Here is a 14404-nt window from a genome sequence, read left to right as displayed (position 1 = left end):
CCCAAATCAACCAGAGTATTCTGTAAGAACCTACGGACTAAATGGAACTTGCCGTAAAGGAGGCTGCAAGTTTGTTACTACGTGCACATTGTCCCCCACACATCACTCATATCAGTAAGAGTCCTGATACACACACACACACACACACGTACAGACACACACACGTACAGACACACTTTTTCCTCTGGAGGGTCCCTTGTTAAACATTGACCGGACAGCACTGGTTCAGCAGGAAAGATGAAATTCAACTAGTAACTTAAAAGCAGCTTTTTCAGAAAGTTGCAAAGAAGAGCGAGCTTGTCTCTTCGTGAACATAATCTGCTAAGATCGGTGTGTGTTCGTGCTGATACCAGTCTGCTTTGCGAGTACTGAAAAGGGTTTTGTTCCCATTTTCCATTCGAAACTCCTCTCGGCTGAATAAGAACCAGAATCTCAACCCAGTGAAACTGTAGACATTTTTTTTCCCTCAGTGTAAAGTATCATGTAGTTTTGGGGAACACTGTTTATTTAGATAACTATGACTTACCAAAACAAAACACAAAAATACTTCTCATTAAATCACTGGACAAGGGCTAACTTACCTTAGTTTAGTATTTTCACCTTTCAGTTCACCAAAAAGGCACGTGAATGTCCAGCCAAGGGCAGCGTCTCCTTGCCTCGTGAATGATTTGACCAGCTTGGCCCTTTCCCTGACCTCCAGGGAACGGGAACTCTGAACACAGCAGACCAGAAACGCCCTCTGGCCCAGTGACCCCAGAGAGGGAAGCTGCCGGGTCATACCACGGTTTTTAACTACCTGTTACATATGTCAGCAACGGCCCTGTCCCAACATGCATCAGACGACCTCTATACACAGTTTAAGTAGGAGCAGCAGGCACTGGTGTCCTTTGGTGAGAAGTTTTACCAGCCCATTATCCAGCCTGATTTATGCACAGAAGTAGTGCTTCACACTGTTGTGACTTGGCCTGTTTCATCCCAAAGTGAAATAGTGAAAAACTCTCCCAAAGGGTTCTCGTGGGGAGACAAAGACACTCCTGCGGTTTAATCAAGGACTGAAAATTACTCAGTTTTTGAAGTTGATATTTGTTTAGTTAAATTCTCAAAATGCTAGCCCCCCTTAAAAAAAAAAAATCCAGATGTGAAGCATGTGTGTGTTGTGAGAAGCCTGGCCAAGGTAATTTGGGTCCATTATATAACTGCCACTTTTTGTTTTTATTCAAGGTGTCATAAAACTGAGTTCTGCAGTTGAAGGTACGTTTTTACAACCACACCATCAGTAATGTTTTGCTTCAAGGTTGCACAGCGTGGCTTTGTAGCTAGACCGCTTCTGTGGCCGTGGTGTCTGACGCCCTGTCCGGATCGCCAGCTCCTGCCGTCCCATCTGTGTTTCTCCTCGTTCTGGTCCTTTCAGGCCACGTGTCTCTCAGCCCTCCATGAGCGGCGTTAACACTGACCCCAGAGGGGCAGCCCTGACGGAGTCCACGTGTCTGGTTCTGTCTCCTGATGGGATGGCCTCAGGCCCGGGGCTCCTTTGAGAACCCCTGGCTGTGCCTTGTCCGAGGCTGGGCCTTGAGTTGTCAGGAACCTTGCCTCCCTTCTCTCAGTAGGACCTTTTCTAGAGGGTTTTGTTCCCTTATCTCAACGTAGCAGACATGTCTGCCCAGGAGGTACGCAGGCATGGAGTGCTTAAAGCCTCCAGATGAGAAATTTCAGTGGTTACGGCATCGGCCAGCCTCAAAGCACAACGCACCGCCAGGAGCTACTGGGAGAACCAGCCTCCCTTAGTGGCATCCATCTCACCCCGGCCCCTGTCACTGTGCCTTCAGGACACTGAGAAGAAAAGGAAGAGGGGTCTAAAGAGAGAGGAGGGTCTGTGGGGATGAGAAGCACTGCCGTGTTTTGCTGAGTAACCCCCAGGAATGTTAAAGAACACCCCACGGTCTGTGGTGACTCATCGGTTATTGGTATGAAATCGATCACCCTCGCCTCGCGCATTCGCTTCCCACGTCGAGAACGTGCCGTTTTCTCTCCTCGTGAGCGTCTGTGTTCGCTTTGGGGCGTGTGTGCGTGCGTTCTCGTTTCCTGGGAGTTTGTCGGTCGTGCTTTGGAAGGTGCCTCCTCCCCACGTAATCAAGGGGGGCTCCTTGGAAGAGGTGGTGGGCTCGAAGGTGAGTTTTCAAACTTAAAAAGAGATGTGGCTTGATGAATGGGCAACGCATGGAGACGCGGACCGCGGGCTTGGGGTGGTGAGACCGTGGGCGTGGCTCAAGCCCGGGGACTGGGGGCGCTGGAGTTTGTAGGCTGGGAGATGAAGGGGACTCGGGAATGTCCCCGTGGGACTAACACATCCAAAGGGAGGGACTCCGTCCTTTTGGTGGATCTTCAGTACCATCACATTTTGCAAAACACAGTTGAAAGGGCGTGACTCTGACATTCACGGCAGGGTGTGGGCTGCTGCCCTCCAGTAAGGAAGGGACCAGGAGTGGTGTTCCAGGGTCACGGAGGAGCAAAATGATGTCCCCTCAAGGAATGAGGCACATGTCTCAGGCCTCTGCAAGGCCCAGCAGGAATTCGAGCTCCCTCTGCAAGGCAACATGGAATTTTCTTGAGAGGCCATCCAAACCTCTCCCTGCCTAAAAAAACATGGCGGACACAGAACAAAACCACGCAGGACCACAGGAACGGCTGCCTGCAGAAACTCCCAGCGGCGAGTCACACCGGAGTTTCAGCTCATCATCTGTAGAATTCCAGATAACTCTTGGTCCAGCCTGGGCTGTTTTGTGTTTTATCAAGGGATGGCTTTGAAGTCCAAGTTTATGTTGCCTGCTTGGCTTAAGCACAGTGTTCCACTTGCAACAAAGGGATGGAAAAACAAAATCAATTGTTTAAAAAGCCAGAGGGCCAAGAGAACATTAGATAATTTAAAAACATTGTTCTGCTAGAAGTATTGCTCTGGTCGTCACTGTGAGCCTGGTTACTACTGGTAGCACGGCCTATCTGAGCCCCCAGAACGTAACCCTGAGAGGCAGCCTCCTCATCGCTCGGCTCCTCTGAGTTGCTGGGGCTCACGGGGAGTGGCATGGGCACCACAGATCAGGTTTACTTCAACCGCTGCTTGAGCATCCTTTTGGCAGCTTATTGGCTGGGGCTGGAGTAGCTTGAAGGCTTGGGAGCATGCTGTGCTGTGACTGTGTTAGAACCTGTGTGCCCGGGGGCCCCCAGGGTGCAGTCGGGGTTGAGGGGGTGAGGTGTGTGCTCCACGCATGTGTTCTCAGTGCATCTGGAACGGGAGAGTTTGCGAAGCATGCTCTGGGGAATGCGGTGTTGGACACACTCGATTCAGAACCAGACCTCAAGATGGGGGTCCTTGGGAAAGCTTGGCTTTTTAATTGTTCTTTTCTGTCTGTGGGATGAAGTCAAGGCAGCTTCTACAGCTTCTCGTGTCAAGAAACAGGCAACTCAGTGGAGGAGATCCACTGCCAAAAATGAAACCTGTTTCCTTTACTTTAAAAATGACTCTGGTGGGGAGAGGGTAATAGCTCAGTGGTAGAGCACATGCTTAGCATGCACAAGGTCCTGGGTTCAAGTCCCAGTTCCTCCATTAAAATAAGTAAGTTTAAAAAAATGACAATGCCTCTATTCTGGTCGATCTGAGAACTCTGAAGGTGGCACTAACGTTTTAGGTAGATTATTCTTTTCTCTTCTTTTAAAGGAAAAACAATTGTCAAAGTCGTAAGAGAAAATTAACCAGGATCCATGTGCTCCTTCCTACCAAGTATTTTTGTCACAACAGCTGTGTTCGTTCTCTTTTTCTGAAGCAGGGGTGCCCTCTTCAGCATTTGGCAGCTTCGTGTAAGCTTTTAAAATCAGCAGAAAGAAAAAAAGGTTTTTCCATCACATAAATGATAAGGTTCGCAGTGAATTGTCCTTTCACATTTTTAAGACTTAAAATTATATTGAAACAGAAAGACACATCAATATTTTACAATGAAAAAAATATTTGAATGGGGGAAAAACCTTAGGTTTGAAAGAAATCATTGCAAAATTTTGTGGATAACACTGATGAAGTCTGGGCTCGAATTTTAGATTGATTACCCCAAAGTCAGAAAATTGGGTTGAGAGAGAAACATCCAGACAGCAGACGGGGGAAAGAGAGACAGTTGGGGCAACAGTGGAAATCCATTACAGAATCTTCTGAACATGCCTCTTAAAAGGGATTTTCCCCTCTGGAAATCGGAGCGGGCAGAGCAGGAAGGGGCAGTTGTTTCCACCAGCCCATCCCAGTGAAGTGAGAAGAGAGGTCATGGAAGAGCTGGGTCTTGCTGGAGTTCCAGCTGCCCTGGTGTCGGGAGCAGCTGTCCTTTCCAGGGAGGGAGGGTCCGGCCGCATCCGCAGCCGATGCTCCTTATCCAACTCAGACTCACACAGTGTGTTCCGATCGGGGACCACGGGCCTGGAGGTGAAAGACAGGCCTTTGCAACTGATATCTGTTGTGTGGGGAGGCTTGCCTCAAAGGAGATTTGTTTATCGCTTGTAGGTAGGTGACAATGTGAAATTTCAAAATGAAGTCAAGTTATTTTGAAAGCCCAGATGAGGGAATGAAGTTTGGCTTCTTTAGGAAAGTTCTTTGTCTTTAAAAATGGCAACCAATGAGCCCCTGGGCAGAAACCTAGGAGGTGAGATGATGCTGCAAGCACTCACCCATGTTCAAGGGCTGCTTTCAAGGGGACGCTGGAGTTCTCATTAACACTGGAGCTGAGGCGGGGTGCGAACGGCACAACCTCGTGTGTCCCCGTGAATAGCTTCGATCTCCTACACAAAAGCTTCTCCTGGGCTCGGGGAGCGTTTGTTTTCCTTTTTCCTTGTCACTTCATTTCATTTAGATAATTTTTTTTTCCTTCCAGTTTGAGATATAATTGACATATAGCTCTGTGTGAGTTTCAGGTAGACAGCATGAAATGATCACAGTAAGTTTAATGAACGTCCATCAACTCAGAGTTAGATAATAAAGGAAAAAAATATGTTTCTTATGACGAGAATTCTTAGGACTTCCTCTCTTGACTTTTATTTATAACGTAGAGCAGCATTCATTATATTCATCACATTCTGCATGCCCTCTCTAGGACTTACTTATCTTACAAGCGGAAGTTTGTACCTTTTGACCACCTTCATCCTTTACCCCTCATCCCCCCCCACCCCCCAACCCTTCCAGGCTCCTGCCTCTGGTAACCACAAACCTGGTCTCTTTTTCTATGAGCTTGTTGTTTGTTTTTGAAGTAGAGTTGACCTACAGCTGTATTGACCTACTGTATTCATTCTTGGTGCACAACATAGTGATTCGAAATTTCTACCCTTTACAGAACGGTCACCACTAGATACTTATTAAGAAATAAATGTCTTATTTCTTCATGGTAATGACTCATCAGTCAGAATCCTCACAGAGCAGGGGTCGTGGGACTGCTGTCATACCCACGGTGCTGTTCTCTGTGGCCTCAAGGCTCAGACCCAGCAAATGGAAAGGTGCCCCAAGAACAGGCAAAAATGAAATAAGGAAAAATATGACCTTTGTTCCCATTTTCAAAATTCACAACACCCAAGGCGTCACGTCTGTATCATGAGTTTGTAAAAATTAGACCCGCTTTTTGTTATGAAGGGCCAATCTGACCTTACATACGTGCTGAGGACGGAAATACTTTTGCTTAAGAAATTCTATTTTCCACAATATGACAGGCAATGTTTCCAAAAAATACCCCTGTCTCAGAATGTTCGGGCTGATAGTGTTAACAAGTTACCGTAAATTGGGTGGTTAACGACAGCAATTTATTTCTCCCGGTTCTGGAGGCCGGAAGTCCAAGACCAAGACACTGGCAGACGTGGTGTCTGCTGAGGGCCCTCCTCTGGGTTGCAGACTGCAGACTTCTTGCCCTGTCCTCACAGGGCCAGGGGTGCAGGGGCTCTCCCCAGTCCCTGTTACAAGGGCACTAATCCCATTCAGGAGGGCTCCGCCCTCGTGACCTCTTCACCCCCCAAGACCCCACTTGTTAACACCTTGGTGGTTAAGATTTCAGCATATGAATTCTGGGGGGACACAAATGTTAAGTCTGTAGCAACCCCAAATTTAACATTTAAAAAATATTCCAAATGTATTGATGATGTCCTTCCCTCCCTAGATGAATTTTGTCCTTGTCACTGTAACTTTCTATTTTTTCAGCAAAGCTATATATATATACACACACACACACACACACACACACACACACACACACGCAGGTCAGACTGTGGTAGACCCATTAACAGATGGATAGCCAAGTAACAAGTCCAGAATGAAGATTCAGTGTGTTTACTGCTGGAAATCAAATCAAACCGTCTTCGCAGACTTTCGAGTTGGAGAGCTACAGATTTAGGGGAGGGCAGCCTTCGGGAAAAGAATTCCTCCCCCTTCTCCCAGAGTGCAAGGCGGCAGGGTGGTAGGGGTCTAAAAACAGGACACAGTAGGAAGCTAAAACAAGCCTCAAGGGCACTGTTTCTGTTTCTGCAAAGAAGCCCAGGCCTCCTGCCTGCCAGGCTCACCTGAAGCCGGAGCGCCCTGCTGAGCACCAGTGCTCTCTTCTCAGATGTACTTTGCAGAGACTTATTACTCTTTGGGTGAAACTGTACTATTAGATAACAATGTCTCTGGGATGGATGAGCATTGAGCTGAGAATTTGCCGAAGAGCTTCCAAAAACTAGGACCTGCCCCCACAACCCTCCCACCCTGACCCCGCTGCCAGTGAAATGGCCGAGATGGCACCTTGTGTCCCCACTGGAAGACGAGGTTGGCCGGATGTGCAGTCTTTGGTGGGATGACCCTCACCTCGGGAAGAGTCGACCTCCAATGACCACTGGCAGCATTCCAGAGCTCTGCCATGGTCAGCTTTTTGTTTTGTGTTGCTTTTCTTTCTCCCCTTCTCTCCTTCCCTCTCCCCGGTCCTCTACTGCAGCTGCACCTCTATTTTTGCAGCGTCACAGAAAGCAAAGGGGACGGCCTTTTCAGGCAAAGGAAAGCCAACCATTAACTGGATGGGTTTGGCAAATAGCTACTTGCCTTGTTGTCCAGTAAAACAGAGATCCCTATTGGCCGGGGCAGCTGTACAAAGTAAACAAGCTGATGTGGGGAAAGGATGTAACACAGAGTGTGAAACAGAGTAGGTGCTCCGTCTGCAGGCTCCCCTTCTCTGTCTGCCAGCTTCCTGAGCCTCCCTGCAGCCCCTCTTTCCAGTGTCCAAAGGTTTAGCCAACAAGTGGTCACTTCCACTAGGTTACAGGGCGGCACGCCGCTGAGAGTTCATTATAGGCAAAGCTATAGACAAAGAGCCAGGGGAAACCCCTGCTTCCCTGTTTTGAGAAATGTAGAGGGTTGCAGCTCCTCATATGGAAACAGAGCCCCCGACCACCTCAGGGGAGCCATGCCGGCTCTGTGCCCAAGCGAACAGGGCTGCGGGCCAAAGGCAACCCCAGATGGAGGTAATCCCACTAGGTGGGGTCCTTCTCTTACCTGCTCTTCCAGTTCTGGGGGGTGGGGAAGAGAGGAAAGGTTTCAGGCTGGTCCAACAAAGTATTAGATAAACATTGATTTTATCAATATTAAAAATGTTTCCTTACGAACTAGTTTAGATTCCACATGTAAGCGACATTCTATGATATTTGTCTTCCTCTGTCTGACTTACTTCACTTAGTATGATAACGTCTAGGTCCATTCATGTTGCTGCAAATGGCATTCTTTCTTTCTTTTTTATGGCTGAGCTGAGTAGTATTCTATTCTCTCTCTATATATGCCATATCTTCTTTATCCAGTCATCTGCTCATTAACTAGTTCATAAGTTCAGATGTTGCTGAGTGAGCCATTTGTCAACACTCATCAAGAATATGGACCTTTCTGAATAAGGGAAAAGGAAGTACTGACAACCACAGTATCCAAAGAGCAGCCTCCTAGAAATCTCTGACCGTCTGTAGCCAAAAACTCCTAAAGTCTGGGCTGAATAAGCAGCCTGGAGCACCCGGCACGAAACTAGACTACCAGGAGACAGTCTGCACCCAAAGCGCCACGACCTGCCCTGAGCCATCATCCTCCCTGGGGCAGGAAATGGAAATTCACAAACCAAAGGCAAGTTGTCAAAGAAAACCTGCCAGCTTTCGTCCCTGATTAATTTTCTTTCTTTTCTCTTTGTTTTCCAAAGGTGTAAGTTTCCATGCCTATGTGTTAGCTTTTTATTATTTTTAGCAGTCTTCTGGAATTTTTCAACATAAACAAAGCTCTTACATTAAAAGAATAACCAACTCTATTAGGCTGCATAAGAAGGCAGCTTTTAAGGACGTAGTCTGATTTAACAGTCTCTGACACCAATTCAATAGGGATATCAAAGCCACTTCTGGTGTTTCCTTCCAAGCTTAGAAAGCGGGCTTGATATTTCCAATCCAAAATCGTAGTCTGACCTTACTCTTAGTTTTGGAACGCACCATAATTTTGGCAATTGCCGAAATCGCTTAACGCTGTGATTTGGAGTTTGAACCTGGAAACCACATCCTCTTAAATTCTCCATCACACCCATTCAAGTTAACTGTAAAATCAGCTTGATGTTGGTGCTGTGTGCCTCTGATATCCAGCTAAGATGCTGACCTACCTAAATCTTGCCACAGCTGTGCGTACGACAGGCTTGTTGAAGCCAGCGGTGCTTTAAACTGGAACAGACATTGCGGCTTCAGTTTGGTTTCACCGAGGAAAAAGCCAAAGCATTTTTACAATTATACATCAGTGAAATGCAACATCAAATACCAGTCCCAAAAGCTCTATGGATCTGAAATGGGTTTAGAGAGATGTATGGATTTTTAAGTACTTCCTAGTTTTAACCAACATGTGTGCTTAGGGGAAAACAGAAAGCAACTGGATACAGCTCTCTTGAGCACAGCGTTTCTTGAGCATATGCCTGTTAGGAGATACAGAGGCAAGTTTAATTTCCTTTTCAGTCTTCTGTATCTCACTGTTGATTTTACAGATGGCTTCCTCAAATATAAACTCCTAACACTGAGTTGGGAACACACTCTATTGGAAGAAAGGACATTCCCTAGGTTCAAACTTTGTCCCCATCACTTCTTGGCTGTGTTGTAATCTGAAGCAAGTTACTCCCTCCGGACCACACTTCCTCCATCTGTAAAATGGCGTTAAAACTAGTTAGCACTCCGAGTGATCAAGAGGCCTACACAAAAAAAGATCAGAGTGGAGCACCTAGTAAAGTGTTTGGCATGTGGGCGTTCGATATATTTTAGAGGTTTATTTATATTGTTTCGTTACTGTTTTTATTTTTATCGCATTGGCTCAAAAACTAAACTATCAAAATCGATGCTTCTGCTTTCGATTTGATGTTATAAGTTTTTAAGAATAATGATCATGTGCCTGAGTAATTATGAATTTTTTTAACTAAATTGAATATAACTTTATTTCATGTAACCTAATGGAAATCTAACCAAGAGGATTGATACAATCAAAAATCACACGGTACTTAAGAGAAATTTATGTCTCCAAAGACCCTTTACTCAACTGTTCCTCTTCTTTATCTGGTTATTAATTTGGTTTAAGCTTGAAGTATTTTTTACTTCTTTTGTTTTAAAACTGCTTTGGAATAACATGAGTCTAGCAAATGTTCCTCAAATTAAAAATAGAACATTTTCAAAACTACCACCCCAGCGTGATTTAGAACATACGAGCCTTTTCAGTACCCTAGCACATGTAGAATATTGTACTTACAAGGCACACCGAGGGAAAGAATTCAGCCTGCTGGAGGCCTGTGGCAGCTGGCGGAGAAAGACTTTATTTCCAAATGTATTTTATTGCTTTACTGTTCTTAATCTATTTAAGAAAAAATTAATAGATGAAGCTATTAAATACTTGCATTATGCCCAGGCCTGTACCTGGCCCCGAGGACAGAAAGATGAACCAGACCCAGTTCTGCTATCTGGGAAAGGCGGCATCTGGGCAAACAGGTCATTATAATTTGATAGAATAAACATGCAGAAGTAGGCGTATAGAAAAGGAGTTATGTTAACATAGAAGGCGGCCTAGGAACTCTGCCTGGGGATCAGAAGGAGGCCCCTGTGTAGACATCTGGGTCTTGAAAGACACAAAGAAACCAACCGGAAGGGAGGTGCGCCTCACTGCGGGTGGACTAAACCCACATGCAGACAGAGCCGCCCGGCACCTCTGGGAACCAGATGTGGAGGCTGCTTCCAGGCACAGTCTCGTGAGGTTGCGGGAGGCAGCGGCTGGTGAGTTTCTGTGGATAATTACAACAGAGCCCACGTAAGTGAACACACTCCGGATGTGTGTTCCAGTTAGGGGCTCCGGGCCACATGTTCCCCCTAAAGAAGGGGAACTAGGTGTCAGCGGGACCGGCTCCTGGAGGACTCTGAACAGAGCAGCCCTGTGCCCTGGCGGCGAGGCCAGGTCTCCCCTGCGCCCTTGAAGGCTGGCCTGGGGCAAATCACGTTCCCTGTGCCTGCTGTCCTCATCCTGCCACAGGGGTAACCAGGTGACAGGCCTGGGGCTCAGCTTCCTTTAGAAAATTCACCCTATATCCTTTCACATCTATGACAATGATCTACAGTCCCTTTAAATACATTGACTTTCTGTAAAAAAACTTTTTAAGAACTTTTATCATTTTTTGTTTCCAATTAAGTATGTAAAACTCATTCAGTTTATGATCAGCTATGATTTCTTGCTAACGTACAAATTTAGTATGGCTGAAGGTGTTTTCAAATGTAATAGAATTTTGTTAAGGCCAGTTTAACAATTAGTGATGCCAGGGGAATGTTAGTTTATCACAGCACTTAATTAAATTTTTATTAGTTGTGACTTTGCAGGTTTTTTATTCATAGTTTAGCGCCAGTAACTTTTTTCAAGCCTCAGATATTTTATATCCCCTTGAAAGGCTCATAAACTGAGGCCTGGCACCTCCTAGGACGCAGTCATGGGAATACCTGTTCCCGCCCTCATGGGATGGCTGTGGGGTTAAGGGGGTGGGGGAATGAAAGCACTTCTGAGTCCAGAGTGAAATATAACTATTTGTTATCATGATTGTATTGCTGTGTATGGAAAAATCAATTCAGTGTTGATACCGTGGAGGACAGTGTGCATGTATTTTTATGGACTACCTGCCCCTAGCGTCTTTGGTAATATACATTAATTAACCATTATTTATTAATATGCTTATTATACATAATTAGTAAAATATATATGTATATATAGACAGAGTAGTATCATACAGGAATACATCACCTTACTTTTTTGGAAAACCTCCGTAGTCCTGTTTGTGGTCCTCACGAAGGCTGTGTTTCACTATAGCATAGCTGTTAACAGTTCAGTTCCAGGGTCTGACTGCCTAGGTTTGAATCCTGGCTCTCCTGCTTACTAGCTGTGTGACGGTGGGCAAGTGAACTGCCTTCTCTGGGCTTCTCCTGCCACACTCAAGATTGGAATGACCATAATAGTTGATGATTCAGTTGTGTTATACGTGATCAGACCGTGGAACACTGCATGTCCCGTGGTGCGCGCTCGGTAAATGAGGACAGCACTCGGCGTAGTGACAGGAGCCCTAGAGAAAAAGAGGGGGCTGAGAACGACTCTGGACGGAAGGCCTTGCTGTAAAGGCTGCTCCGCTGTGAGCAGCAGTCATTTTTTGGCTCCACTAGGAGAGGTCTTTTACTTCCACACGTGGCATGGACACGGGTCCAGCTTCCATCACCTGTGCCCTCAGGGGAGGGAGGACAGGGACGTGACTGGCGGCTGACCAACCAGCCTCTCCACGTGCTGGGTTGGGAACCTTGTCAGTTTCCACCATTTGTTCAAACAAGGATTCGTTTCAGCCCCGAGCTGAGGGGCCCGCCGTTCTGTTTCTTGCCACGGCATGCCCTAACTTTCCTAAATGCTTTGAAGTGCTTTCGCAGATCACACTCTATTACTGCACATGACAAAGAATTCTGGTTTTGATCCTAGGAGTGGGCTATTTTGCATTGCTTGGCCCAGAAATCAAGGACTTCAGCTTGAGGTTTGGAGTAAGAGCTTGTGGCTTTGAGAAAAGGATGGCCTGGCTTTTAGCCCAGAGCAGGCCTGTAACAGGAGTTCACGCCAAGTTACCCTGTTTCTCTTTGTCTATACCGTTTTTTCCCTCAACAAATACTTACTAAGCGTCTATTGCATACAAGGCATTATCTTAGGAGCTGTGAGAGATATAGTAAAAAAAAAAATCATTGTAAACCTATCTCACTAGGCTAATTAACTTAAAAGGCAAGTCTATGAACAGCAATTGTGCAGTTAAGTCAAATGATATATTTCTTACATTCATCAAACTGATGCTTTATCGTTATGTGCACATTTTTTAGAAAAATCAAAATCACAGACAAAGGAAAGTGGCCCCAGAAGCAAAGTGCGGCTACCTCTACCCAGTACACTCAGCCCACTTCTGTAAGGCGGACAGCGGGGAGGCTCAGCTGGAGGCCTTGCTAGCAACTGCAGCTCATCCGTGCTTACATTACTGGAGGGGGCACTTAAAATTAGGACGCAAAATTCCTTGATTAGCCTTTGCCTCTTTCTTGCTGTTTAATATCCATAAACCTAAACACATTCAAAACAATAATAAGGACCCAGCTGCCCAGTAGGTAATTAGGCTCATTCTGGGGTCCTTTTTGTGATAATCCAGTTTTGTTCTATGGAAAGATCATATGTCCTTAGAAAGACACGTGAACTAGCTTAAGGTATGTAAAAGTATAATTTTTAAAAAATCGTACGAAGCCAGATACTGTGAAGGTACTAGATTAGAGATGGTCAAGACAGGGGTCTGATCTCTTGGGAAGACAGAAATCTGTAATTATGGCACAGTGATCAGAAGTGTGTGAGGAATCGTCTAAGGGTTAAGAGGGCACAGGGACAGTGTGGATAATTCAGGAGATTTTCACAGATGTGATGGCAGACAGGAAATTTAAGATGCTATGTATATATTTCAAAATATATATCATACATCTGTATGTCTGAGAAAGGAGCAAAAGCTGTGTGAGGAGGGAAAAGGAAGAAGCAGAAGAGACGGGGCTAAGTTATGAGAATCCGAGCGAGGAGTTTGGACTTCATCCTTCAGGGAGGAAGAGCCACTGAAGAGCTTAAAGCCAGGGGATGCAATAATGAGGTTTGTCTCTCCAAAAGATAACTCAGAGGACCGTGTAGGAAATGAATTAATAAAGGTCTTGACTGGAGGCAGAAAATCCCATTATTAGTAAGGCCTGTTAAGACCAAGGCAATCAGTGGGATGAAGGCGACTGGATTCATGGACCTGATGCCTTTGCAGACATACATATGAGGGAGGGAACGTGGGGTTACAAATTGGATACTGCCAACTTCTTTATTTTTGAATGTTAGAATCAAGCTTAGGGGAGTTCAATTAAGCAAGAAAGAGTTGTGTGGAGCATAAGAAAATTGTTAGCAAATAGCCAATTGCAAGATGAAGAGGGCGGCCATCTGCTGGAGGGAATCCCCATTAAGGTACATCCCAGCAGCTTCTCTTGGTGGGAGCGGGGAGGACAGGGGCTTGTCTTCAGCCAATCATCTACATGGGAGAGGCCACGCCCACAGCTCAGGTGTGACTGAATGAGTTGGCTTCATCAGTGAGGTAAACCTCTGCAAACTTCCAAGAAGGTGGAGTCTCTATTTACTGACAAAGACGGGACAGACAACCAGACTCTTGACTAGTTCATGAATGAAACTTTCTGTGGTCAACTGGCTAAAATAGTCAGACTTCGTATTGTAGGATTTCTGTGATTATTATACACAATTCTCTTCTTCATTCCAAACCTGGCTTTTATGGAAGCCAGGAAGAGTGTTACCCCAAATGCCTTATATCAGATAATGAAGTTAGAAAATGTGCTATGCTTAAAACAAAGGATATAATTAAATCAAAATAGCAGGTGAGAAATTTAATAGAGGGCACAGATTAGAATCCTTTTATTCACTCCCAAAGAAATCCATCTGTGCAAATATCTGACAGAGCAAGTTTCTCAGGATTTGAGACCGAGATCATTATGTTAGAAGGTGGTAGATTTCTAATGACCTCATCTCACGTGGTTGACTCTAACAGCAGAATTTGAGTTAAAAATCCATGAAATATTCTGTATAGAAATTATAATGTGTAACAATAGGTCATGAAATAAGGGGATCTGTGTATTAATTCAGGCAATATTCTAAATGTAACTTATACAGGTCTGGATTTTACTCAAGCGATGGCCAGGGCATTATACACAAACAAGAAAGTGAAAACTTGAGAAGCAAAGCCAGATCATTGGATGTGATGAGTTGAGTCAAGAAAGGAAGTCCAAAGATGTCTTTTAA

At 45.4% G+C, this 14404-nt stretch overlaps 1 protein-coding gene across 28 annotated transcripts in view; it reads left to right on the top strand.

Moving 5' to 3' along the window:
• DLGAP1 (DLG associated protein 1) overlaps positions 1-14404 on the top strand; it is an 822007-nt gene that overhangs the window by 736548 nt on the left and 71055 nt on the right. For 9 of the 28 annotated variants that reach the window (XM_031690240.2, XM_072949185.1, XM_031690243.2 and 6 more), the window contains one exon: positions 1222-1251. The exons of the other annotated variants lie outside the window; for them this stretch is intronic. In XM_031690240.2, the coding sequence (XP_031546100.1) occupies positions 1222-1251 (30 nt within the window). The remainder of the gene's footprint in view (positions 1-1221; positions 1252-14404) is intronic. 28 annotated transcript variants of the gene reach the window in all.

Source organism: Vicugna pacos, chromosome 24, assembly GCF_048564905.1.
Source record: "Vicugna pacos chromosome 24, VicPac4, whole genome shotgun sequence".
Taxonomy (NCBI): Eukaryota; Metazoa; Chordata; class Mammalia; order Artiodactyla; family Camelidae; genus Vicugna; species Vicugna pacos.
This window is presented reverse-complemented; position numbering and strand designations above follow the sequence as displayed.